The following is a 25,641-nucleotide window of genomic DNA, read 5'->3' on the forward strand; positions in this document are numbered from 1 at the left end:
AAGATTTAGTTTCTACGAAAGCTACTATATGACTTTGATTCTAAGATGCACTTTTTTCACATGTTCACATCTTGAAAAATCAGGACGCTCTTCCAATCTTCGGGATCTTAGAGTTCAAATAAACTGAACTGAATGAACTAAAAATCTGCTCTCAAATTAAGTGTCTGAGGAGAAAAATTTTGCAAGTAGAGGGGGATTCTGAACTTTGACTGACTTGCGAGCATCTAAGCTCCTGCTGCACTTGAAAGAACCTCAGGTACACACTGTGGGAAATGCTGGACATGGTTCACAGGGAAAAGGGGACTCATCACCTCAATGAGCAGTCACATTAAAGACAAAATGCCAATCAAGGTCATAAAAATGTGTATGTGTCATTTTTAACGATTCCCAACTTTAACAGACTTGCATTCCCTCAGATTTATGGTCTGACAACTGGTCTCAGCGGCATCAGATCAGAGGAATCTGACAAAGAATTTGAGATGTAGTTGCTGAAACCATGAGCCGTGAATGCATGGCGGCGGGGAGCCCTTCTTACTTGTCTTCCTATCCCCAGCACTTAGTAAGCTGCTGGGGCTGAAGGGGTTTCTGGACTATACTTGTGATCCTTCCTTCTACTACCACATTCAAAACAGCAGTGGAAATTAAGTAGTAGGAAAAGTATACACAACTGATGAATCTTTTAACTGACTGAACTCTACATAACATGTGTACCATAACGTGTATATAATCTCAATCACATCAAAAATGAGGGGACACACCTACCTTCTTGTTGTGAAACCTGTAGTTTTTGACCATTACAAAAGGCTCCCTTTCCTTTCCTGCCTGTATACATCTTATCCTCCAGGCAACTGTATACAACTCCAAATTCCATCTGCAGAAGGAAAAAAGTTTACTTTACCAAACTGGGTGTTTTTCTTCATTAAATCAATACTTTTCTAAGGCAGTGGCAAGAATGTCTGGCATATTAAGAATGTTTTCAAATAACTACTGTAGAATACTTAAAAATGCTAATCTCCAGCTTAAACAGAAGAAAGAGGTCCTCAGACTTGAATCCTTGACTCTTGTCCCATCTATTTCTCATTAAGAGCACCCACCTTCACCTCTTGCCTTCCTGGCCCCTCCTGCCTCAGATAAAGACAAATACTTCCTACTTTGTAAGGTGAGTACTTCCTTCTGTATTAGGATTCCTACCCTCTCAAGCTTCTGTAAAAACTCTTTCATCAACTGATTCCTCCTCTCTCAGATTTCCATCATGGTGTACTTTCACACCAAATTTCTACCTCCCTTACACAACTTTCAAAATATTATCTTCTCCTTTTCTCTTAACTGCCAAAGGGCAGTCTACACTTTGCCTCTCTTATTCTTCTTGTAATAAAAATTACAATTAGTCTTCTGCCTTGGTCCTGCATTCCTCTGAAACTTCTTGGAAAGAACTTACCCATGAACTCCTACTGACCAAATGCCTTTCCTGAAGAAGTGGAGACTGCTGACAATTTTCAACACTTCATTACGTAATCCAGGAACTCCAGGTTTCTGGCAGTACTCTTAGTCCTAATTCACTCCCTAATCTATCTTGGGGTCACTTTTCTTAGTCCTATTTCACTCCCTAATCTTGGGGTCACCTTTATTTTTAAGGACTCTGTTCTCTGTCCAACCCTTAAAAATCATGTGGCTCAGGAGTTGTTCACTCTTCCATTTCCCATTTAGTTCTCTATATTCTTATAGGTTTAGTCTTTCCAGTCCAAAAATTCAACTACCACCTTTCACTTTGGCCTATGCACTTATATAACCCCATTATCAGAGGTGAGAACCTAGATTTCAGTTAGTCTTGCAGCAACCTCAGCCAAAGAGGCCAAAAATCACTCATTACCTGATCACACCTCATTCCTCCCCCATGTGTCTCCTTGTTCAAATTCTATCTTGAAAGTACTTCTTGATTTTGGCATTTCCTCAGCCATCCTCACTATCACATCTTAGCTCAGAATCACCCACTCCACCCCTCGGGTATGATCTCTACATTGCTGGAATTATCTGTCACTCTGTACTTTAAAACCCATACTGGTTTCCTACTGCCTTAAAACAAAGTCTAACTATTCTGACACAGACAGGCCACAGTGCCTCACAACAAAACCACACCTAACTCACCTCATCGATTCTGCTCCTGCCACTTTCAGAGCTTCACTCATGATGAGCATCATTCCCCACACACATCATGCTCTTCTCCAAGCTGTTCTGATTTAAATTCTTTCCTCTTTTTCTTACCTAGCAAACTCCTAAGTTGCTAAGACCAAACTCACATGACTGAATTCTAAGACCCCTTCTGTTACAAAGACCTCCTCAAAGCACTCTAGGCAGAACTGGATATACCCTCTTCAGGTTCTCACAGCATTTTTTCCATAGTCCCAGCACATATGTATCTGTTCACACATCTAACTTTTGCATGAAGTGTGAGCTAGTTCAGTGGCAGGGACAGCACACAGCCCAAGGGTGTTTATATGCTCAAGGCTCCTTTAGCTCCTTTTAGATGTTCTCACTAAGTAATACACCCTGTGCCCAAGATGCGTTTTTATTTTCACAGATTTCCTGAGTCTCTTGTATATGGGCTGGTCAAATTTATAACAAGCTCCTTGGAGAAGATGTTAGTACACATCGCTGTTTGATCAAATAGCAAGCAACAAGGAAATGCAATAGCTAGAGATTATACCCTACTGGGTTTTAGATACAGCAAGTAATTGAGTTCCTGGACACACTTGGCATTTTCCAACCACGCTCTGGCCCCCACCACTTTCTGGTCTTTCAAAGTCTCCCTTCACGGACACGTATTAAGGCATTCATATTCCTAGCTCAAATCCTACCTCTTCCATTAAGCATTTTAGATCACATATCAACTCCTATCACATCTGACTCTATCACACATATATGATGGCGATTAAATACTGAATTGTTTTTCAGTAACTTGCAAAGTTTTTTTAAATTCTCAGAAAACATTAAAATTTTATTCTCTCTGGAAAAGGTATCATGCCAATTTTAACACTTCTGTAGCTTATTTTGAAATAATGTAGCTATATAAACTGAATGTAGAGACAAACCTAAATTTACTACAGAGACACATTTACGCTTTCTCAAAAAATGAGAGCAAGGCATTTTACCCATCATAAGTTTAAAAAGCATACCTTTTTATTTACAGTAAAGCCAATTGAGACAGCTACAAAAGGAAACCTTAAAAAAACATACATATTTATCAAGATAAAAATTACTTTCAATAAACATGTTTTTTCATAACATAATTGACTACATACTTTTTCATATAAATAGTCTCCTCCCCCAGAACAGCATGAGTAGTATGCAACCTCTGTACATAGTGGAAGGTATGGGGAGAGGTGTATACATACATACATATATACATACAGGATGCTGCTGTTGGCATGAAACATCACTGCAAGAATTCACAAGAATGTAGTAACAGTGGCCACCTCCAGAAACTGGATGTGAGAAACTGGGGTCAGAAGTGGGAAGGACACCTTGCACTGCCTGCCATTTTAGATCTCTGGAATTTCGAATGCCACGAATACAGTAACTATATAAAATAATTCTTTAAAACATATAAACAAATTCAAAAAAACTTTAATTCACCATGGTTAAAAAGAAAAGTCTTTTTTGGTCATTTCTCCCACAGTGAGGACCTATAAATATGGGTATTCAATTATACAGAATAAATGGTTTCTTGTCTTTAACACCAAACTTGGAGCTTCACATCTGAAAAGTAAACTGTTAGCCACAGTCCATTGCTGTGGCTACATGACAGCTTTGAACACATAGGCTGTAATATCTAGCCCAGAATCAAGATGAAGAAAATAAGAGAAAATGTGTTCAACTATTGAAAATAGCGCGCGCACGCGCGCTCTCTCTCAGGAATAAATAAAACATTAAAATTTTTTTTTAAAAAAGAAAAAGTTTAATATTTAATAAGGTTTTCATTTGAACAAAAATGGGATCACAGTATATACCCTCTGTATTATAGTCTTCTATAGATCATATCCTATCACAGTAACACTCCACATACAGATTCTAGATCTTAGATTTATAGACTAACAATTCTGTACTGTAAAGATTCATACACCTACATGGCAACTTCAAATATAACATCTATGTATGTGTAAGCCCACCAAACTAGGCTACCCATTTTAATTGTCCCTGGCAATTCCCTCGAGCTTTCTTTTAGTGCTAATATACAGAGATACAAACTTACTTTGTGCCAGGCACTACACTAAGTTCAAAGTACTACTCACTGAATATCAAGGACAAACTGTTCTATGAGGCAGGTACCATTAATATGCCCATTTTATACATTAAACAACAACAATAACTGAAACTTTGGAAGATTAAACAGCTTGCCCAAGGTCACAAAGCCTATAAAAGGACATATGGGGGCACCTAGGTGGCTCAGTCGGTTAAGCATCCCACTCTTGATTTCAGCACAGATCATGATCTCACAGTTTGTGGGATGGAGCTCTGCACTGGGCTCCGTGCTGTCAGCTTGAGATTCTCTCTCTCCTCTCTCTCTGCCCCTCCCCATGCTCATACATATACACACACGGACTCTCTCAAAATAAATGAACTTTAAAAAAAAAAAAAAAAGAAAGAAAAAAAAGGCATCTGAATTCAAACCCAAGGCTGTTGATCATAAAACCCATGCTCTTTTTAACAGTTTTCTCTCCTGGATTAAGCCTACTCTCTATAGACAACATTTTATATGACCCCAACCAAACTGACCCCGCTAGTTCCTTAATCTGAAAGCAGCAATGTTGCTTGTTTACATTTTATATGGCTCCAACAGTGAGAAAAAGAACGGTGAACAGAGCACTTCACTGCACAAGTCTGTGACATGAATATTTCATCACTTCTTCCATATCTGACGAAAATTCTGCCTAACACATTTCACTCTACAAATTACACAATTCTCTAAAGCATCTAGGTCTGTGAACAGAACACCCTAAAGGGCCATTCAGTTGGTACAGAAACATAATATTAACAGTTTAAAAACATACCTATGTACAAAATTAGTTGTTCCATCAATAGGGTCAATGATCCACGTAGGGCTGTCAGTTAAGACACTTTTCTCCCCAGCTGCCACAGACTCCTCACCAATGAAACTAAAACCAAGAAGGACAAATTCCGAATCTTTACACTGCTCTCAACAATTTTCAAACCTTAACATTTTCTTAGATTCAGAGACTATTATAATACATAACAAAAGTCCATGTACCACTTGTCCACTGTTGTTCCCTCTTTCTTCAGACTGGTGAAGTGAGAAAAGCTTATTTCTCCTGGAGCAAGGTCATGTGAAAAATAAAATACAAAATCTTCAAATGGAATACTAGGATAAATAAAGGCACACACATGTGTGCAGACACATTTCCTGCAGATGAGGACTTAAAGAAATGTGGTTTTAAAAATAAGTCTACAAACTCTCTCATGCTCTCCTATGAGGAAAACCTAACACCCCTTGCTTTGAGTGTGAATTTGAATTGAGTGACTCTCCTCTAACCAATAGAACAAAGGAGAAGTTATATGCAACTATGAAGACTCGTTCACAAAATGGTACTGTGGTTTCCATCTTATGTTTTCTCCCTCTCCCTTCCTGCTCTTGCTCCAGGGTGGGGGAGGCAGCCACCATGTTATGAGGTGCTCTGTAGAGAGGCCCACATGGTAAGAACTATGGAAAGCTGCTAGCAGACAGCCCATGAAGAACTGCAGTCACCAACAATCACATAAGTGAACTTATCCTTTAGCCCTGGTTGAGTCTTGAAATGCCTGCAGCCTTGACTGACAGTTTGACTACAACTTTAAGAGACCCTGACCAGAAGCATGCAGCCAAGCTACTCCCATGTTACTGACTCCACCAAACTCAGATAATAAATGCTTGTCTAGAGCCTCAAAGTTTTTAGGACAATTAGCCATGCAGCAATAGATAACAGAGACCATTAAATAAGTCAATGAGAAAGCAAATTGCCCACCAAAATTATTATATCTGCATGCCTTCCTTAAACATGCTATGTAATAAATCTCGGGTGAATTTTGTAAATGGTGTCTGAGTTCATTGGCTTTTTCCCCCTTTATTCATTATATTATTTCCTTTATTCAACACTGAACTGTCCTATAATCATTATGGTTTTCTTTTATCCCTTTTTCACTTAGCTGTAAACCTTTTCATTGAGTGGAAGTATATTTAGCCACAGCTTAAAACATTTTTTCTTCTCAATGGCTAAAACACCAGGGATAGCCAATGGCATGGCCAAGAAGTAGAGAATGATGACGTTAAAACTTTAAAGTGGTGGGGTGTGTGGGTGACTCAGTTGGTTAAGCGTCTGACTTTGGCCTGGTCATGATCTCACAGTTCACGGGTTTAAGCCCCACGTCTGGCTCTGTGCTGACAGCCTGGAGCCTGCTTCAGATTCTGCGTCTCCCCCTCTCTCTCTGCCCCTCTCCTGCTCACACTCAGTGTCTCTCTCTCTCTCTCTCTCAATAAAAAAACTTTAAAGTGATGGTGTTTCTGCAATATGTCTACGTGTGTAAGAGAGCCCTGATTTTGGTATTTTCTCTCAAATTTGTTAAAGTTACCACCACTGCACCACGTAAAAAAGTTTGCAATATAGAGAATAAAACTCAACTTCTAAATCATGCCTATGGCAGACATTTGTCACATTAGCTTCCCAGCATCCAAACACTACTCTTACTGTGAAGGACTCCAAATATCCCATTTGCTACTTCCTGGCAGCTTGAGCTTGGGCAAACAACCTGAGTTCAGCAAGATGTTCCTCCCCAGGATTTGTAATCTTAACATAATGAGGTAAAAAGACAATCAAAGCTAGCAGAGTCAATAATGAGGCTACTGGTGGCATGTGATGCAATGGTTCCTGCGGCATCTCAGCTCTGTCTTCCTTCCTGGTTTCTGCCTGAGCCCAGATCTCAAGGTTCCTGAGCTGCCCACCACCCTCCAAATAAATTCCTTTTCAGCTTAACTAAAGTCAATTTCTGTGTCTAGATTCAAAATTTTTGTCTAGTGCATGGACTCTATCCAACCTAGGGGTTATCATGTGAAACAAAAACAAAAAAAATACCTGTGAGATGGATACTTTTCCTTTATGGAAGAGAGAAGCATTTTTTCAATTTTTTGGTCAGTAGCCGTTACCAAATCAGCTGGAGAACTTTTAACCATAACATTCATTTCATTTTTTATAGCTTCACGAACCACCTGAAAAGATTTTTTTTGATAAGCGAATAGAAAATGAATGTCATCTTAAACTAAAAGATGAAATACAGAAATGGTTTAAAACATTCAATCTAGTCTTAAATGGTGCTCTAAAAAATGTCTTACCACAATGTATACAAAACAAACCTTTAGTGGTTATGATCTTCTAGGTAGAAAATCATAAAATCCTATATCCTATTTCAGATTCACAATTGTCATCACAAAAAGTTTAGTGACATAAAATCAAAATTTAAAATGTTTAGTTAAGATGAAAACAGAGGCAGATCAAATACAGGTTTTATTTCACAAAACATTTATTTATGTCCACCTCCAGCACACAACGGCCGACTTCAGTACATACCTCTCCTGCTTGTCTTGCTAGGGTCACTGCATAATCCATGCATTCCTGCCAAGGATCAGCCATCTTCTGAGCAGAGTTAACACAAGTCAGGACAAAGCAGCCAGAAATCCCTAAGTCTTAATTACAGAACCATTAGTTCGCAAAAACATCTCAGTTAGCAAAATACTTTCATTTTGGATTTGCCCTCTTCCAGATCTCAGAGTTCAATATTCTTCAAGATTCACTCAAGGTCCATTAAAAAATATTCTTTACCTCAATCACTTCCATCGTAGAAACATTTACATAACAAAAAATACTTTTCCCAAAGTACCCAAAACATCACACTTAAACAAAAGACAAAAAACAACTAGGGGCACCTGGGTGGCTCAGTCAGCTGAGTGTTCTGGCTCTTGATTTCAGCTCAGGTCTTGGTCCTAGGGTCATGGGATTGAGCCCTGTGTCCGGCTCTGCACTTAGTGTGGAGACTGTTTAAGATTCTCATATTCTCTCTCTCTCTCTCACCCCTCACCCCCTTCTCGAGCTCTAAAAATAAATTAAAGCTTAAAAAATAAATTAAAAAATAACACTGGGGGATGGAGAAAAGCATGTAAGTATTTTTTTAAATTTTTTATAGTTTATTTTTGAGACAGAGATAGACAGAGTATGAGTGGGGGAGGGGCAGAGAGAGAGAGGAAGACACAGAACCTGAAACAGGCTCCAGGCTCCGAGCTCCCAGAGGCTGATGTGGGGCTCAAACCCAAGAACTGGGAGATCATGACCTGAGCTGAAGTCATACGCTTAACCAAACAGCCACCCAGGCGCCCCAGAAGCACGTAAGTATTTTAGAAGATAGGTGCATGCTTGAATGGAGAATAAACTGAAAAAGAACATTGGGAATACTGAAATTAAAGCAGCTCTGAAAGGAAGGCACAGAAGGTACATGTATTAATGAACATCAGGTAGTTTGGTGTTTTACGTGAGTTTTTTTTTAATGAGGTTGTAAAGATGAAGAACTTAAAGCTCAGATGATAAATAATTTGTCCAAGGTTACATGGGCAGATGATACAGTCAGAAGTTGAACTCAGTACTGATTTTAAAGTCCTCTGATCTTTCTATTACATGTGAGGAAAAGAAAATTCTAGGACTAAAAAAGATATTAAAGTAAGAAATTTCCCAGAAAAAGACAACATACTTTTATCTTCTAACTGTCCAGCTTTCCACTGGCTCCTGAAAAGAACACCGAAATAACTCACCACTGGCTTGACCATACTCTGAAATTGGTACCTAGGACAGTGAAGCTTTTCAAAGGGTCAGACTCAGAAAAATGTGGATTCATTTATAAAGCAACCCTAATTTTGTCACCTTTATAACTGAGAATAACGGACACAGAGTTTCACCTTAAAGACTACTCGGAATTCCCTACCTTGGTGTTCAGTGTAGGAAAGAGAAGAGAGTAGGGAAGGGCAAAGGACAGATACAGTCAGCGGTTTCTGCTTGTAGTTCCTTTTTCTTTTTGATGTAACAACTTTTCTTTTTTAATACAAAAGGGAAGCCACTTTGAGTCATAAAAGTAACTGCTTAGAGTGTCTCAAGAATTGTTTCTGAACTTTTTTTTTTTTTCCATTCTTACTCCTATTCTTCGATTCCAGGATTAATAGATCTAGATGTTCTCACAATGCATCTGCTTTCTTGGCAGAAACTGCTCAAGCCACTCCTATCTCCACCTTCTAACGTCATGGATAGATCTATAATCCTACAATGTCCAATTCAAAAGCTACCCTTCCTTCTAGGGATTCTCTATCCAGAATTCATTATTTAATCATTAGATAGCCACTTGCTGAATACTTATTATATGCCGTTATCATTGTGAGGGAAAACAGGCCCAGTTCATACTTACTCACTAGTGGGGAGAGAGATCTATATTTTTAAGTCCATTTATTTAAAAAGAGAGACAGAGAGAGAGAGAGAGAGAGAGAGAGCGAGCATGAGCAGGGGAGAGGCAAAGAGAGGAGGAGAGAGAATCCCAAGCAGGCATCGCATGGTTAGTGCAGAACCCAATGTGAGGCTCAACCCCATGAACCAGGCGGTCATGACCTAAATCAAAACCAAGAGTTGGACACTTAACCAAATCAGCCACCCAGATGCCCCTAGGTATTATTAAAAATAAAACAAAAAATCAAAAAGAAATCATGGACTACATGCAAAATCACAAATGTAATAAATGCTAAGTAAGAGAAGTGCAATGAGAAGCATGTAACAGGAAAGCTTTAACCCGGCCTTAGGTATCAGATAAGGTTGCCCTGATGACATGATTAAATCAAGATCTGAAGACAAACAGGCATTAACTACCTAGACTAGACTACGGGATGTAAATGAAGAGTAACTAAAAGGCTTAAGTGTGACAGCTCAGAGTTCAAAGAAAGGGGGGAGAAACGAGACTGGGGCTCTGGGGCTCGTCCCAATCAGGGCCTTAGAGATAAGAATTTGATTTGAGAGCTGTAAAGAATCATTTCACCATGACTACTGAAGATAATAGGGTGGAGGGTGGAGGGAAGAGTGGAGAGTGGCTGCTTGGTAGACTGGAGATTTTAGAACGCAGTAGGCCAGAGAAGCCTGGATGGTTGGTTTGAATTTGGGAGGGGGGGGAGGAGAGGCGTATATAGAGAAGCTGAGATAATCAAAAGATACTTGCTTTGAGAAGTTGGGGGCGTTTAGCAAAAATTTGGATATGGGGTATGAAGAAGAAGAAGAGTTCAATGATGCTTGCATTTTCCACTTTAGCAACTGAACGGATGATAGTGACATCTACTGAAACAGAATAACAGAAAAGAGTCAATTTGGAAATTTGGGTAGGAGGTGGGGAGATCAAAAGTTTAATTAGCGGAGTAGGAGGAGCCTTTGTGAAACCAAAAGGAGAGATCAATCAGGCGGCTGAACAGTATGGATCCTGAACTCACAGAAGAGGTGTGGCCTGCAGACACAGATACTCTAGAAGTCACCCGGGTAGGCAACGACTGAGTCCTGAAGCTCAGCGGCATTCCTAAGGAAGGAACATGCAGGGAGAAGCTGGAACGAGACCTTAGCTTGGAAGAGCCCATAAAACTTGGTGCATCACACTTTGGGCACTAGGAATATCTTCCATACGTTTTGATTATTTACATAAGTGCCTCAGGTTACCAACCACTTTGAGCAGATTTCTCGGCCGAAGAGAGCGTATTTTATTCACCTTCATTTTCCTAAAGACAAACACCTGAAGCATTTTTAACTGTTTCCGCCCTGGTCACAGCAACCTTCCTGTCTGTCACCAGTTCTCGGCAGCACGACTGCTTCACAGGTGATCACGGGGTTACGCTGGGACTACATGACCCTGGGTCTCTGAGCTGCCTTGGAGTCAGTAAAATTTAAGAGAGGAAATTATTCTACATGAGCTGCCACCAAGGTGCGGAGAAAGCCCGCGGGTGAGGTCGCTACGTACTGTGGGGTCTGTCCCTCCGCGGCGGGGGTTAAGGACAACACCGCAAGGATACAGCGGCCCCAGCTGCGGCCTCTGTCCCCGGGCACCAACCCCAGCACTGCTGACCGCGCCCACTCGCTCCCGCCGGCGGAGCGCGGCCCCGCGGCCCCTGGCCCACAGCGCCGGCGGAGACCGCCTCAGAGCCGGTATGGGGTAGCAGGAACGCAGCACTTACCTTAACTTGGAGGTCAGACTCGCCAGGCCACAGGCAGGATCCGTGCCCGGGTTCTTCCTGTGAGTGAAAAATGTTCCGGACAGGAAGTCCCACCCCCGAGGCCCCGCCCACGGAGGCGTGACTCCATCAGGGATAGGTCCGCCCTGAGCGCGCCGTTTGAGGCTCTAGCTCTGACTGCGGGATCCAGAAACTGCTTTGGGCATTGGAGATTTGTCCTTTTAATTTTCGGTTCTAACTTCCTTTATGCAGCCTGCACTTTCTCCAGAGAAACTTGAGAAATTAGGTTTTGGGTTCTTTGTTATCAGTTATCTTAAGATATTCTTGCTAACCGCATGGCAACTAGTGCTGATTTGTAAGCAAATGAAAATTTCCAGGCATCTGCAGAAAATGTCACGAGTCCTCTTTAAACCTCCTTTAAACGAACATGGCCCCGTTAATGGGCAAAGCTGCTAAAATCAATGTAAGCAACGTTAAGTCAGAAGATCACATCTTGTTTCTTATTCAAATAAAAACACTTCAGGCTACCTACCTCAAAAGAGCAGGAAGTCCAGTCTTTTTCTAGGGGCCTCCCCATCCATGAGAGAAGTTCTAATTATGCTAGACCTCAAAAGAGAAAAGAGGGGAGATCCAATGCCCTTGATACTTTCCCAGACACCTTACTATAGAAGGAGGGGGGTTGGGGAAGAATGGCCTTTGCCAAGCCACAAGGTGCTAAGGTTACCTATCTGCAAGAGCAATAGTGCCCAATTACCCTATATATGAATAAAGAGGGACAGACATGCTGTTTCCTTTCCCAGCAACCTTGGGTGTCCTGTAAATACCTCTACTTAAATCTTTGGAGCAGACTACTTTTTTAAAATTTTTTATGTTTTATTTCTGAGAGAGAGAGAGAGAGACAGCATGAACAGGGGAGGGTCATAGAGAAAGGGAGATACAGAATCTGAAATCGGCTCCAGGCTCTAAGCTAGCTGTCAGCACAGAGCCTGACGCGGGGCTCGAACCCATGAACCGTGAGATCATGACCTGAGCCGAAGTCGGACGCTTAACCGACTGAGCCACCCGGGTGCCCCTGGAGCAGACTTCTTCTAAATAGCAACTCCTTTTACTAGAGGGGGGAAAAATCAGATTCCAGATACCAAGACTTTACTGGTTAATTGTTTAGTGGACTTTGATTTTAAAATNCTGTCTCTCTCTCTCTCTCTCTCTCCTAGAAATAAATAAAAAATATTAAAAAAAATGTAAAAAAAAATAAAAGGATAAAGATTTATATACACAATGTGCAGGTCCTCAGGGATGAAGCCTCTAGGTATCTAACAAAATTTCATGTTTTGACAAAACAGGTTGGAATTGCAGACAGAAGTTTTATTCTTGGAACAATATATCATAGAATCACCCCCTCCAGAGGGTTGGAAAGCAACTTTATAAAAAAGTGTCTTACCCCTTTACCTCTGGATCTTTCTGTCTAACCAATCAAGGCTATATAAAATGCTGTGATTCCGAGCAATCAGACAGGATGCTTTATGGCCCTCATTTTTTGAAAAAGGGTAACTTTAATAACTTCATCCCCATCCCTATTAGATAAATTTTACCATGTAAAAACATGTCTTCCAAGATACAGCTGTAAGAGAAATATATTCCAAATTCCATTCATGCACATTCGGCTTTTAAGATTAAAGATCATTCAAGTATGTATAGAGTAACAATAGAGTTTACTATGTGTTAGCATTGTTCTGAGGATCTTACTAATATTAACTCATTTAACCTTCACATCATTATCCCCACTTTCCACATGAATTTAGGCCTAGAGAGATTAAGTAACTTGACCAAGGTCACCCAGATGGTGACAGAGCTAGAACTGTAGACCCACATATCATCTTGTTCCACAGTATAAGATCTTGACCTTTATAGATATTGCTGATTAACTAATTCAATGTTTAATGAGAACTAACTCTATTCAAGGCATTTAAGTAAAAACACTGTAGGGAATTCAAAGAACAGCATTTGGTCCCTGCTCTCAAGTAGCTCTTATTTTTGTTGTTGCCTTAATTAGAAAAGGCAGCAGCTATGAGTAGTTAATTCCCATCAACCTGAACCTTCTTCACATCCCCCATCCCTTTGCCTATGATGTTAGGTCCTAGAGTTTCATGCCAGAACCACAGACTTAAGGAATTGAGCAAGATGTTAAACCTCATTTGAGTATGTTCATTTTATAGATTTGAAAAATGAAATGCAGAAAGATGTCTTATTTGAGGTAACAAAGTTAATGATAAAGTGTAACTAGAAAGACAATTTCTTATCTCCTAATCAGTAAAGTATGTTCATGAAAATGTATGTAAGTTAAATTTATATAAGCTTAATTATGAACTCCTAAGCAGAGATTTCTGTTTAAAGCAGTAGTAAAATATTCCATGTTAGCAATTATTTTATAAAGTGAATAAAAACCATCTATAATCATGCCACACCAGGTCTTTTATAAATCTTGGTATTCATATACTGGGTTTGGTCAAATTAGGAAAAAAAAACTTTGGTTGTCATATTAGCTGCCAAACTAAACAAAAACTCCCTAATAATATGGGTAAGACAGTGAATATCATGGAGGAAAATGTTCAGAGCTTTAGGCTCCATACAAAGTTATCAGATTAACATTTCAAACCAACAGGTATTTCAGGGTCAAAAGCTTCAACTATGATAAAATAGCTAACACTGAACATGTACTGTGTGCCGGTCCTATTCTAAGTATGATCTCATTTAATTCTGTGAAATTGCATAAAATTTCTGAACATGAGAGACTCCATTTGGAAGCTCCATTTTCCTTTTTAACTAGTAAATTCTTGAACTGGGGCCAAAGTGGCAAATGTTTTATAAGTAGCTGCTAAACAGAACTGGCATTAGGACCATAAAACCGTTGGTTTGAACTTTATGAAGACAGAATAGTTGACTAAAACATACTAAGATTAGTTTCATTTGATAGCACCAATAATAAAAGTAATCAAACGCAGCTCAACTGGTTAGCACCAATTGACAGGTGTGTTTTTTCCTATCAAAATCATGTAATCAACCCAATTCTTTCTCAGAATAAACTTTTGCTTTGCCCACATAAGTGGAACACTTTTCTGCTTACTAACAGAATCTGTGTTCTCTGAATTTCAATTGTGAGATCCAAATAAAAAGCCTTTATTTTTTGTTCAGTTTTGCCTCCTTTTCGGAGTTGACAATTTGCACAAAATTTGACAGAATTCACATTATCCTCTCCAATTTTCAGGTGAGGAAACTGGACTATAGGAAGATTAATTTGCCTGCTACAGGGCTAGGAAATGGGAGAAGCAGGTTAGAGAAGTATTTCTCATTATTATTATTACGCCCACCCTATCATTGGAGAGGAGTACAAACAACTAGATACTAGAAATTACCACTGATAATTCAGAAGTGTTATAAAACAAACACACTATTTGTTTGGGGCCTACTCTGTACTTCAGCCTTTTATCTGAATAAGCACACAGGAGATGAGGTAGACATGGGGAGAATCAAACTGAATATTGCTTGCACTATCATGTTTATATGTTTCATTCTCATGTTCAAGGATTTATAACAGAATGTGACAAACACGAAAACTGTAAAACAAGGCAAGTTGGCTAAATATGAAATACAAACAATTGTGAGGAAAATTTCACTTACAGGTTGCTAAGTGCGATTAGCAAAAGCTTCATGGCAAGAGTGATGTCGGAGCCAGGTCAGCAGAATAGTCAAAATTGAGATCAAGTAGAGGTGGGCCTCCTTGTAGGTTGCAGGAATAACATGAACAGAGGCATATTCATGAGATACCAAGTCATCCAGTTTGAATGGAGCACGGCTGTGTGTAAAAAGCAAGAGTGGAGATAAAACTGGAAAGGGAGAATGAAGTCAGGGAGTATAATAAACACCTCACTAAGGAATATAAACTTTATTCAAAAGACAAAAAAGCTGGTCACAGGGAAGGTACATAATCAAAGTTAGATTTTAAGATTGATCTGATAGTGATTGGAAAATGGACAGAAGGGCCAAAAGCCAGTTGAGTTTTAGGTAAGCAACAACATAGGGCAGAACAAAAGTGGTATTACTGGGAATAAAGAGGAGATTGATGAAAAGATATTACAGGAAACTTTCTGTAGAAAATAATTTGACTAAAAAGGAAAGAATGAAGGAAAAAAGGAGAAGAGGAAGAGATGACCCTGTGTTTCAGGGTAAATGGTAATGCCTTGAGTGGGAGATGTGCAACACAAGTACAGTTCCAAGTGCAGAGATGCTACATTTAAGACGTATTGATTCTGATCAATCAGACCCAGATAGGAATTTACATATTCATTCACAGTGTCAGCATTTACTGCCTGCCTATTATATTGAGATCCCTTCCATAAACTTGGAATATATCACAATCACTACAGAAGGAATATTCTTATTGCTCTTCCCTGTCTAAGAGACCATTATAAAGTGTCCTATTCAAATCCAACTCTAAATCATTTCCAAACCAACGGGTTTTAAAAATGGGCACCTTCCTCTGAATTTCTGTGCATTTAATGGTCTGTAGTCAACTGAAAATAGGCATAATTTTTTGATATTCTTTCAATCTCCCACAGTACCTCATTCAGAGTGAGAATTCACTAATGCTTTGTTAGGCCAGGGGACTTCTTTTTCCTTTTATCTTCAATGATAAGGATACATCTTTTCTTAGCCTTGTAAAGCAGAAGGATCAGTAACATTTCACATCCAGAATACATAGCCACTATAAAAGGAGCCACAGAAGGTAAGTCTGCCTTGGACTGTGAAGAAGAATTGAATAATTAGCAAAGGCTAATAAACTAGTATCCCACTTTCAATAGCGACAACTTTACAAACAAGAAGAGGCAGCACAAAATTTTAGCAAAGTTGTACCCAAACAACAAACCCAAAGCAGGAACTAAGACACCCAATGAAAGCTCCTCTAGATTATTTTTAGAAACATTCTGAAAGTTAAATAAATCCCTACAAACATTAAATGAAGACTCAAGTCTAATGATTCTCTCCAGGAAGTTTGCTTTTTCAGGTATGCTACACTTGATGACTATTCCAACTGATGTTAGAATGATGAAAAGGAGTATGGATATAATTTTAGAAACAGCAATATGAAATGTACCTGATGTAACCTTAACAGCCTACTGCATACATAAGAACTAGCAAGTATCATTATCAGGGCCAATGACGTTGAAGTTTTATCAAAATGGCCAAAATGAGATCTTCTTCTAGAAGCAGAACAGAGAAACAGACCCCACACTCCTCTTGGGCATGTGTAGGTCACTACAAACCCAAAAGCCTATGTTGTGTCTCTTAGAATACCAAAGTCTGTGTTCAAAGAAATCCACAAAATGGCCTAAGAAAAAAATTGTGAAACTGCCCCAATTTGCCAAGAATTACTGGCAAAGGAGTCTTCCATACAGTTTGAAACATCTGCAATTCAATACCGCAAGCAAATGCACATTGGTAGAATAAGCACTAGGGTATGTCAATCAATATGCATGGATGCCTTGAAGACCATCTTCGCTTTGTTTAGGCACTTTGACTTTAACATTAATTCTTGAGGGAGTCTTTCTTGCCTACCTTCAGAATCCCATAGTTGTATGGTCAAATTTGCATCTCCATCTTCACCGGTTCTAAGGTTTCTGATGATAGGTGTCTCAGTCACCACTTACAGCAGTTTATCATCTAATTGTAACAAGAGACAGCTGGAGTTTGGCCACTTAGCTCTTCAACTTGATCTCTGATGACCATTTCTTCAGTCTTTATTCAGAACACTGAGAAATGACCTCCTTGCTTCTCCCAGAGTCACAAACCACAAAAGCAGGATGAAGACAGGGTAATAACAAGCTTGCTAATCAATTTGAAAGTTTAAATAAGTCACATATGCAGCAAAACCATTAAAAAAGAAAAAGCTACAGAACATTCTTTTCAAGTGATAGTCCTTAGATAACAATTGTTTTTGCTGGATCAAAGTCCAGTAGGATCAAAGTCCAGTAGGAGCATGGCTATCAAGCTTTTCAAAATACAAAGGTATGTAGTGAGGGGCACCTGGGTGGCTCAGTCGGTTAGGCTTCCAACTTCAGCTCAGATCATGATCTCATGATTTGTGGGTTTGAGCCCCGCGCTGGGCTCTGTGCTGACAGCTCAAAGCCTGGAGCCTGCTTCAGATTCTGTGTCTCCCTCCCTCTCTGCTCCTCCCGGGCTTGTGCTCTCTCAAAAATGAGTATTTAAAAAAAATTTTTTTAAAACAAAGGTTCCTAGTGAGTTACACAACTTGTTTAATCTGTAGTTATGAAAATGTAAAAGCCACAGCTTTAACAGGTTGGAATTATCACAGCCCAAACCTACTCTTTCTTCTAGACTTCCTCAAATGAAAGCCCTAAAAAGAAAGCTTGAGACAGCCGATTTCAGATTACGTTTAGAAATGAGAAGCTAAAGAGACTTTCTCTCTTCCCCACAATCTTGTTCTCTTTAGGAGACTACTCAGGCTGGAACCCCCGGTCCCTACAGTCAGAGCATGCTGGTACCGGTGTCCCTTCCAGACCAGTCTGCTCCGCTACCTGGGACCTGACCTAACTTAATCACCAGCAGGACTACTGACCCAAGTCCCTCCATGCTGCTCGGTCTCTTCTCTAATCATGGACGGGACCTCTTCTTCATTCTCCCTGGGTGTAACTCAAACTCTGCCAGCCTTACTTCCCCTCTTCTCACTACTAATTGCTATTCTTCCTGGTATATTTATCTTTAGTTCAATTCATGAGGCAGGTGTTGATCACTTACTATGTAGAAGTAATTACAACAGATGCTAAGGTATTTAGTTCGTATTAAAACTTTATGGTATTGGGAATGTATTTAAGAATTAGTTCTACTTCTGCTCTTGTAGTTTCTAATAAAAGAGCCACTGGAACATAGCTATATTTACTGTCTACTTACTCGTTTGGCACCTGCTACACAGCTTGGATTATACTTATAAGAATGTATATATCTCACCATTATTCACCATGGCAATTACAATCAAATTCTTATGTTTAGTAGGCACTCAAATAACTACATTAACAAACAAGTGTATGAGTAGCTGACAGAAGTCAAAGGTTAGCTCCATTCCTTGCATGAAAGTAATAAGAGAGGAAATGAATATTCTGAGCTTATTCCTTTAATTGTACCTAAAGCCATTATGCGTGTCCCTGACAATTAGAAAAAGGGACAAAGCCTTCCCCAACAAGGGACAAAAACAAGCAGAAATCATTTCTTTTCCTTCCATATAGTGCTTTGTTGAGTACTGATGGAACATATCAGTCAGACACATTCATTTTAATATGTTGGTAAAATACAGTTATTTTTGGCCTGTATTTTGCATGTCTATAAAGACACTGTAATGAAGTTGTGCTACCTCATCCTTCCTCATTTGTAATACATTTACACAAATAAAAAAGGTGAATCGTACTGGAAGAGGATCTTTATCAGAGAGATATGCCCCAAAGCAGTTAGGGGACACCAAGAAAACCTTTTCTCTTCTTAAGCCTGAGATTCCTCATCCAAAAACTTGGAGACCATCTCATTCACTCTATGTTTCTATGATTCATGTACATACACTAATTTATAAATGCTGACATACAGTTAAGGCTATACTTCCTGGCCTCATGATGCTAGGCTTAGCCATGTTACATGCATCTTCAAAAAGCCAGCTCCTTCTTCCTCCACCATAAAAGCAGCAATGTCTAAAACAGAGTCACTTCTTCAGCTTAGATCCTGGAGTAACGATCATATGCAGCAGAGTCACAGTCCATCAACAGCTGACATTAAAAATAAGTGAAATACACCTCTTTTTGCTATTATTAACCATAATCTAATAAAAGCTAGTTAAATACAAAGATTTGCTAACAAATGAATGTCAGTTCATAGTTTAAAACACAAAAATTCAAATTCAATTTAGCAGAAAATTGATAATACAAAGGACATAATAGAAATTAAAACGGAACATTTAAAAATAAATCTGTGTAGTATGTGTAGTAAAAGAAATGGACTTAACACAGAATTTTCCTCATCATTTCTGTCTTGAATCCCTTACATGACTATTCCAAGTAAGAGTCAACATTTTTTAAAAACTGTTCTTCATCATTAAGATATTCCAAGATAATATTTCCACCATTATACAAAGGGCAATCCTCCTTAGTAATCCAGGTTTCCAAGGTATGATCCAAGGGTAAGGCTTCTCCTGAAGTAATGTGACATAACCTTAATTTCTGTTGAGGGAAAGAAATCATACTATAATAAACACGCTGGTATAGAGTATCCTAATTAGGAAAAGAGTTATTATAACCAGTTGTTACCTTTGCTGTTAATTTGTTATTGTCATTTTTAAGATTTGTTAAAAAAGCTGCAAAGTCGATGACTTTTCCAATGCTCCATCGGTGGCAAAAGAACATTGGTTTGCTCTTCTCTTTGCTCCCTTTAGGTAAGAAAACCTGAAAGTAAACTCTTTCTTTCTGTAAAAATAAAAAGTTAAAATATAGATCATATATATGAAACAGCCATCTGCTTTTGTCTCATGTCCTCTCTTCCTGACTTCTCCTGGTTAGAGGACTACCCTCTAATGATGCAACTTTTATAGTGGGGCTACCAATCATAGTATTCAGAATCTACCTAAAAGCATGGGCGTAGGACTGAAGACCCTACTTAGCTAGGGTGGTCTGTGCAAAGATAAGCATGTAATGTAGAAAAGGCCAAAGTCTAAGTCTTCTCCTGAGATATTTTATGTTTGAAAGCTAGGAGGAGGGAGGAACAATTTTTTTTTTTTTTTAATTCTTATTGGATTAAACTGAAGTTACCTATGGCTCTTCCCCCCAAACCCCTCAGTTATTCCTGAACTTACGTGGAAAAGTTTTCTCAAATGGGAGAGAAGGACTCCAACACAGAGAGGAAAGTCAAGGAAACAGATGGACTCATTCAAGAGGGTATGAGTCCTGGAATCCAGTCATCCCTTGAGATCAGATCAATGCATCACTCCCCATTATAGGATAAAAAATGTTTTCATTAGCTAGTTATCAAATTTCTGTCCCCTGCAATCGAAAGTTTCCTGATACATAATAACATTTCACCTGAAAAACCCTACTACATCTTTAGATGCAGCAGGGTTCTTGAGAACAAAGGTCCAAACAATAAAATAAGCCAAGTACCTTATCAACAAAACAGAATGATTCAAAGTTTTGGAGATGGTTCCTCTAGTATTTTATGCTCTATATTCTTCTTTTTTTTTTGCTAAGTTAACAAATGTAGGAGGAAAATTAAAGAGGAGCAAAGGTCTTTGGCCTCTAATCTTCCCTGATTCCTAAAAATTGCTTTAAAAAAGTGCTGCTTTATAGACCAATTCCTGCTACAATAAATATTTTGCTATAACTAGTATATCCCTAAATTCTAGTATATCTCTAAATTATAGTAATAATAATCACAATTATTTTAAGAAATAAAAGATTCAACACGATTTGCATCTAAACACAAAGGAATTTAGATTTGTTGAAAATCAGTGGAATGTGTCATAACAGATAACAACTATTTAAAGAAAAACAAATCACCGGAAATTCAAGCCTTGGGCCAACTCTATAACTTAATAGTCCCTGCTCCAAAAAAAGGTAACAAGACCATAAATATAAAAGGAAAACATGTAAAATCTATAGCCTCAATGAAAGAAAGAAAGGCCAAGGGGGTGGGCAGGCTGGCAGGCAGGCACAAGCAAAATATGCTGGAGGATCAAAAATGAAACAAATGCAAACAAGTGATAGGCAGGCTGAGCCACAGACTTTCAAGGCTCCAGAAGAGAAAGGAGTGCCAAGAGTTCAGCTTGTGGGTTAATGGGAAACAATGGTGCTACATGGAGATGAAGTACCTGGCTCGGGCTCACTGCTTAGAAGCAGAGACTAGTGTGGGACTTGGGCTCCAGGAAAGAAAGTTGAAGAAGGTTCTGCAGAATGCTGACTTAGGCTACTGCTTATAAAATGTAATATTTAGGGAGGCAGAGAAGCACAGATAGAACGTCTTGACAGTGAACAAAGCCAACATCTTCCAAGTCAGTAAATGGATACACAACAATCTCAAAGTTTCTGAAGGTCAAAAGCCCAAACTGCCAATCTCAAACTTGGAATGGAAGTCCCGAAAAAGGCCAGTCGAAGAAAATACAAAATTGCTAGACCGGGAGAGGTGCCTGACAACAGTGAGATACAGTAAGAACCTCCTACTCAAGATGAACATGCAGAATCTATAAATGGAAATTCAAAGTTACTTTACTATGGGCAGATGAACTAATTGAACTCAAGGAGACATTATAAAAAGTTATTTTTTTTTATTTTTAAAGTTTATTTATTTGGCTGGGGGGAGGTGGGCAAAGGGGGGGGAGGGGTGGGGAGAGAAAATTCCAAACAGGATCCATGCAATTAGCACAGAGCCCAATGTGGGGCTTGATCTCACGACTGTGAGATCAGGACTTGAGCCAAAATCAAAAGTTGGGTGCTTAACCAACAGCCATCCAGGCACCCCTAAAAGTTATTTTTAAATTATGAAATATCCTTAAAATGAACAAGAAGGTATAAAACAAAAATGAAACAAGACAAGCTACAAAGATCCAATGAGAAATATAAAAATGTTAATATACAGTTTCTGAAATAAACTCAAACAGGAGAAATTTCGATAATCTTCAATAAAAAGGCTTAATTGATTTGAAGATGGATTTGAGGAAATCCCCTAGAATGCAGCACAAATAGACATAAAGATAGAAATTATACATCCCAAAAATAGGTCTAACAAGATTTCAGAAGGAAGCAATATTCAGAGAAAATGACTATAATTTTCCCAAAGTTAAGAAATAGTGAAATTAAAAATGTACCTCCAGGGCCAAGCTGGGTAATTAAATTAAATCCAAATGTAGAAACATTGCACTGAAGCTGGAAAATATCAAACTCTTAAAAGCTACTAGAAGACTGATTACCCATAAAGCAACAAGATTGACAGATGTTTCCCCAACAATAGGTAACAGAGGACAATGAAGAGAATATTAAGAGAGTTGAGAGAGTCTAATGGACAATCCAGCTCAAGTGAGGACAAAATAAGGGCACTTTCAGACAAAAAAAAAGCCTCAAAGAGTTCACCAATGAAGACTCTTAATGAATGAACAGTTATTAGTACTTTAGCCAAAATACAAGTGAGTCCTAAGGAAAGAGAAATTCAAAAAACATATGCTGGCAAATTTAAATAGCTATAGTACTGACTTAAAAATAATCATGTGTGAACAAAGATGATGGCATGGAACCTTCAACTTGAGAAAGCAGGTCAAATTCCTGTCTCATTCAAGAGGATACAATACCAAGTAACTTTAGATTCTGAGAGACAAATCGGCACTTAATTATATACGTTAAAAAACTCAAACTGTTAGCACGTGTCTATTATCATATTATAAAGCATTACAATGGAGAGTGTAGATAATGTAGTACAAAAAAATGAATAGGCTAGTATAATTAAAAAATAATTAAAGCTACCCTTATTTGTTAATGGGGTGTGATTGTTTACCTGGAAATTGAAGGCAAAGAAAAGCATTTGCTTATGTGACTGAACATCTTTTTTCTCTATATTAGAAGTACCTACGTAGAGCAGTTGGAGGAAATATTCTGTTCACAACAAAACAAAACCCATGAGATAATCAGGGATGAAAATAAGGAGTAAGACTTAAATGAAAAACATAAAATGTTACAGAAGACACTAAAACACGATTTAAATAAATGAAAAGACAAAAGGTTCTTAGATAGGAAAACAATGTTCTATAGGACAAACCCAAAGTGAATCCCTCAGGAATGGTCCTCAGTCAGGACTTGCTGATAGTCAGAATTTGCTGGGAGATTTAATTTTATTTTCTCTAACTTCACAGAAATCACTAAATAATGTACTGAGGGTTTTCATCAGTTACTTATACCTAGTGAGCAGGGAGAGGTCAGAATCTCCATTATCAAGAGGAAGATAGTAAGGGGGTATAAAATCCTCCTAAGAATAGCAAAGGGGGTTTCTCATAAATGGCCAAATCTTTACCTCCTGTTGGCATTATTATTCACAGATTACATCCTTGTGGGAAACTGGGGGGCATGGAAAGCCACATTTCTAAGACCATACTGTGTTCTCTTGCTATTAATGATTTCTCTCAGTTTCTCCATTTCTCCTTTAAAGAGCCTATAATCTTTAACGTTACTTGCTGGAGTCTGTCACTTAAAACCTTGTCCCATTAGGATAATGATACAAATCCTAGGAGTTTTGGTTTTTTGTAAGTATAATTGATACACAACTTTATATTAGTTTTGGTGTACAGCAGTGATTTAGCAAGTTTATACGTTATGCTATGCTCACAAATATAGCTACACCATCTGTCCTCACACAATGCTATTACAATGTCATTGACTATACTCCGAATACTATGTCTTTAATTCCCATGACTTCTTCATTCCGTAACAGAAAGCTTATGTCTCCCACTCCCTTTCAGTTTGCCAATCCCCCCAACCCAGAAAGTTTTAATTTAAATAGAATAAACATGAATATGAAAACTGCTAAGAAAAAAATATAGGTGACCTTACATTATCATATATGAGAACATTCTATAGAGCTATTGCCTCAAATTTNAGATCCAGTAAAAATAAATCTTAAACTTCTCATGAACTGGAATACCAAATACCACCTTCAACAGAAAAAATGATTTAATAATTGGTGATGGCAAAACTAGCTAAAAAACTGGAAGAAAGTAATATTGGGTCCTTAGCTCATATTATACGTTAAAAACAAATTCCAGGGGCACCTGGGTGGCTTAGTCGGTTAAGCGTCCGACTTTCGCTTAGGTCATGATCTCGCGGTTCATGGGTTCGGGCCCCGCGTCGGGCTCTGTGCTGACTGCCAGCTCGGAGCCTGGAGCCTGTTTCAGTCTGTGACTCCCTCTCTCTCTGACCCTCCCCTGCTCACGCTGTCTCTCTCTCTCCCCTAGAAATAAAACATTTAAAAAAAAAAAAAAAACAAATTCCAGAGGGATTAAAGACAAATCCAAAATGCCAAAAAATAAAAATCCTAAAGGAAACCAAAGTGGGGGGTGGGGAGAAGGAGGGGGAGGCAGACCTCAGAAAAAATTAAAACACATGTCAACAAGATACCTAAGTAAAAATCAATATATTTGATACATTTTGAAAAAAATTTTCAAAACAGATTGATTATAGATAAAAGAATATCTATTATATTCCAAAGTGTTTCCATACTAAGTTGACCAAACAGAATTAAAAGCCAGGAGCGTGAGTTAAAGGACAACCAAAAGAAAAGTGATCAAAGGATATGCACGGGTGATTCAAAGAGCAACTACACACGGCTAACATAATAAAAGATGTTCAAACTGAACATGCAAAAGAAAACAATTAGAAAATATCTTTTTCTAGCCATTAGACTGGAAAACATTACTCTCATGTCTGGCCACAAGAGGCAGTATATTAAACTCGTAGGATGGCAGGCTTATCACCAGAGTTATCATAAACAACTTCAGATTATGTGTAAAATGAGGATATATAATATACTGGGAGAGTTGCACTAAGGGAGATAAAAAATTTAAAGTGAAAAAAGCAACGCGTGGCATAGTGTAATCAGTCAATAAAAGCTGACTATTATAACTATTGCTACTAGAAATGTAAATTGTTGCAACTTCTTTATAAAGCAGCTTAGCAACATCTATGAAGACTTAAAATACACATATCCTTTGACCCCACAAATACACTCCTGGGAATTTATCTCACAAAAAGAAAACAGACTGAGACTACTTAATACAGTAGACAAAACTGGAAACAAAGTGGATGTTCATCAATAATGGCAAAATAAGTATCTACAGACCTGTACATCCACACTGTGGAATATTTATCCAGTTTTTAAAGAATTATTTAGAGCCATACCAGCTCCCTTGAGAGAATTTCTGCTGGGCACTAATGAGAAGGATATATAGAGATAATAATCTATCTAAAACCTGATTTTTATTTATAGCTGTAATTGCTATGTGACATGGCAGTATCTATTTAACAGTTAACTCCCCACACTGAAATATAAACTCCATGTTAGCAAGGACTTCTATATAATNGTCTGTGACTCCCTCTTTCTCTGACCCTCCCCTGCTCACGCTGTCTCTCTCTCTCTCTCTCTCCCGAAATAAATAAAACATTAAAAAAAAAAAAAAAAGAATATGGTTTCTGAAGACAGTCCACTTGGTTTCAATTTGTAGTTTTCTACCTTACTAAGTTTGCTTATTAACCTTTTTGTGCCTGAGTTTGCCTGTTAGG

At 38.5% G+C, this 25,641-nt stretch overlaps 3 protein-coding genes across 7 annotated transcripts in view; all 3 read right to left on the minus strand.

Annotated features, from left to right (window-relative positions):
* The window catches only part of IMPA1 (inositol monophosphatase 1), a 33,440-nt gene extending 17,536 nt beyond the window's left edge, over positions 1 to 15,904 (minus strand). The window contains exons 1-8 of one of the 4 annotated variants that reach the window (XM_077774442.1): positions 14,957 to 15,904; positions 11,811 to 11,884; positions 11,282 to 11,338; positions 7,614 to 7,676; positions 7,122 to 7,255; positions 5,049 to 5,153; positions 3,174 to 3,219; positions 763 to 871 (exon numbers count right to left, since the gene is read on the minus strand). In XM_077774442.1, the coding sequence (XP_077630568.1) occupies positions 763 to 871; positions 3,174 to 3,219; positions 5,049 to 5,153; positions 7,122 to 7,255; positions 7,614 to 7,676; positions 11,282 to 11,338; positions 11,811 to 11,855 (559 nt within the window). In that variant the 5' untranslated portion in view covers positions 11,856 to 11,884; positions 14,957 to 15,904. Of the gene's footprint in view, positions 1 to 762; positions 872 to 3,173; positions 3,220 to 5,048; positions 5,154 to 7,121; positions 7,256 to 7,613; positions 7,730 to 11,281; positions 11,784 to 11,810; positions 11,885 to 14,956 lie in introns of those variants that run through there. The other 3 variants (XM_077774434.1, XM_077774452.1, XM_077774461.1) reach the window with 3 other exon arrangements.
* Positions 15,905 to 15,918: 14 nt separating this feature from the next.
* SLC10A5 (solute carrier family 10 member 5) lies at positions 15,919 to 17,951 on the minus strand. Its single transcript, XM_077774744.1, is given in 9 exon segments — positions 15,919 to 16,117; positions 16,119 to 16,170; positions 16,173 to 16,247; positions 16,250 to 16,305; positions 16,307 to 16,434; positions 16,437 to 16,607; positions 16,610 to 16,772; positions 16,774 to 17,162; positions 17,913 to 17,951. Coding segments are annotated over 9 exon segments (1,272 nt in total).
* Positions 17,952 to 18,607: 656 nt separating this feature from the next.
* Positions 18,608 to 25,641, minus strand: part of ZFAND1 (zinc finger AN1-type containing 1) — a 23,375-nt gene continuing 16,341 nt past the window's right edge. For both annotated transcript variants that reach the window (XM_077774476.1, XM_077774483.1), the window contains exons 7-8: positions 19,642 to 19,797; positions 18,608 to 19,554 (exon numbers count right to left, since the gene is read on the minus strand). In XM_077774476.1, coding sequence (XP_077630602.1) covers positions 19,384 to 19,554; positions 19,642 to 19,797 — 327 coding nt within the window. In that variant the 3' untranslated portion in view covers positions 18,608 to 19,383. The remainder of the gene's footprint in view (positions 19,555 to 19,641; positions 19,798 to 25,641) is intronic.

This window comes from Crocuta crocuta, unplaced genomic scaffold (assembly GCF_008692635.1).
Source record: "Crocuta crocuta isolate KB4526 unplaced genomic scaffold, BGI_CrCroc_1.0 scaffold81, whole genome shotgun sequence".
Classification (NCBI taxonomy): domain Eukaryota; kingdom Metazoa; phylum Chordata; class Mammalia; order Carnivora; family Hyaenidae; genus Crocuta; species Crocuta crocuta.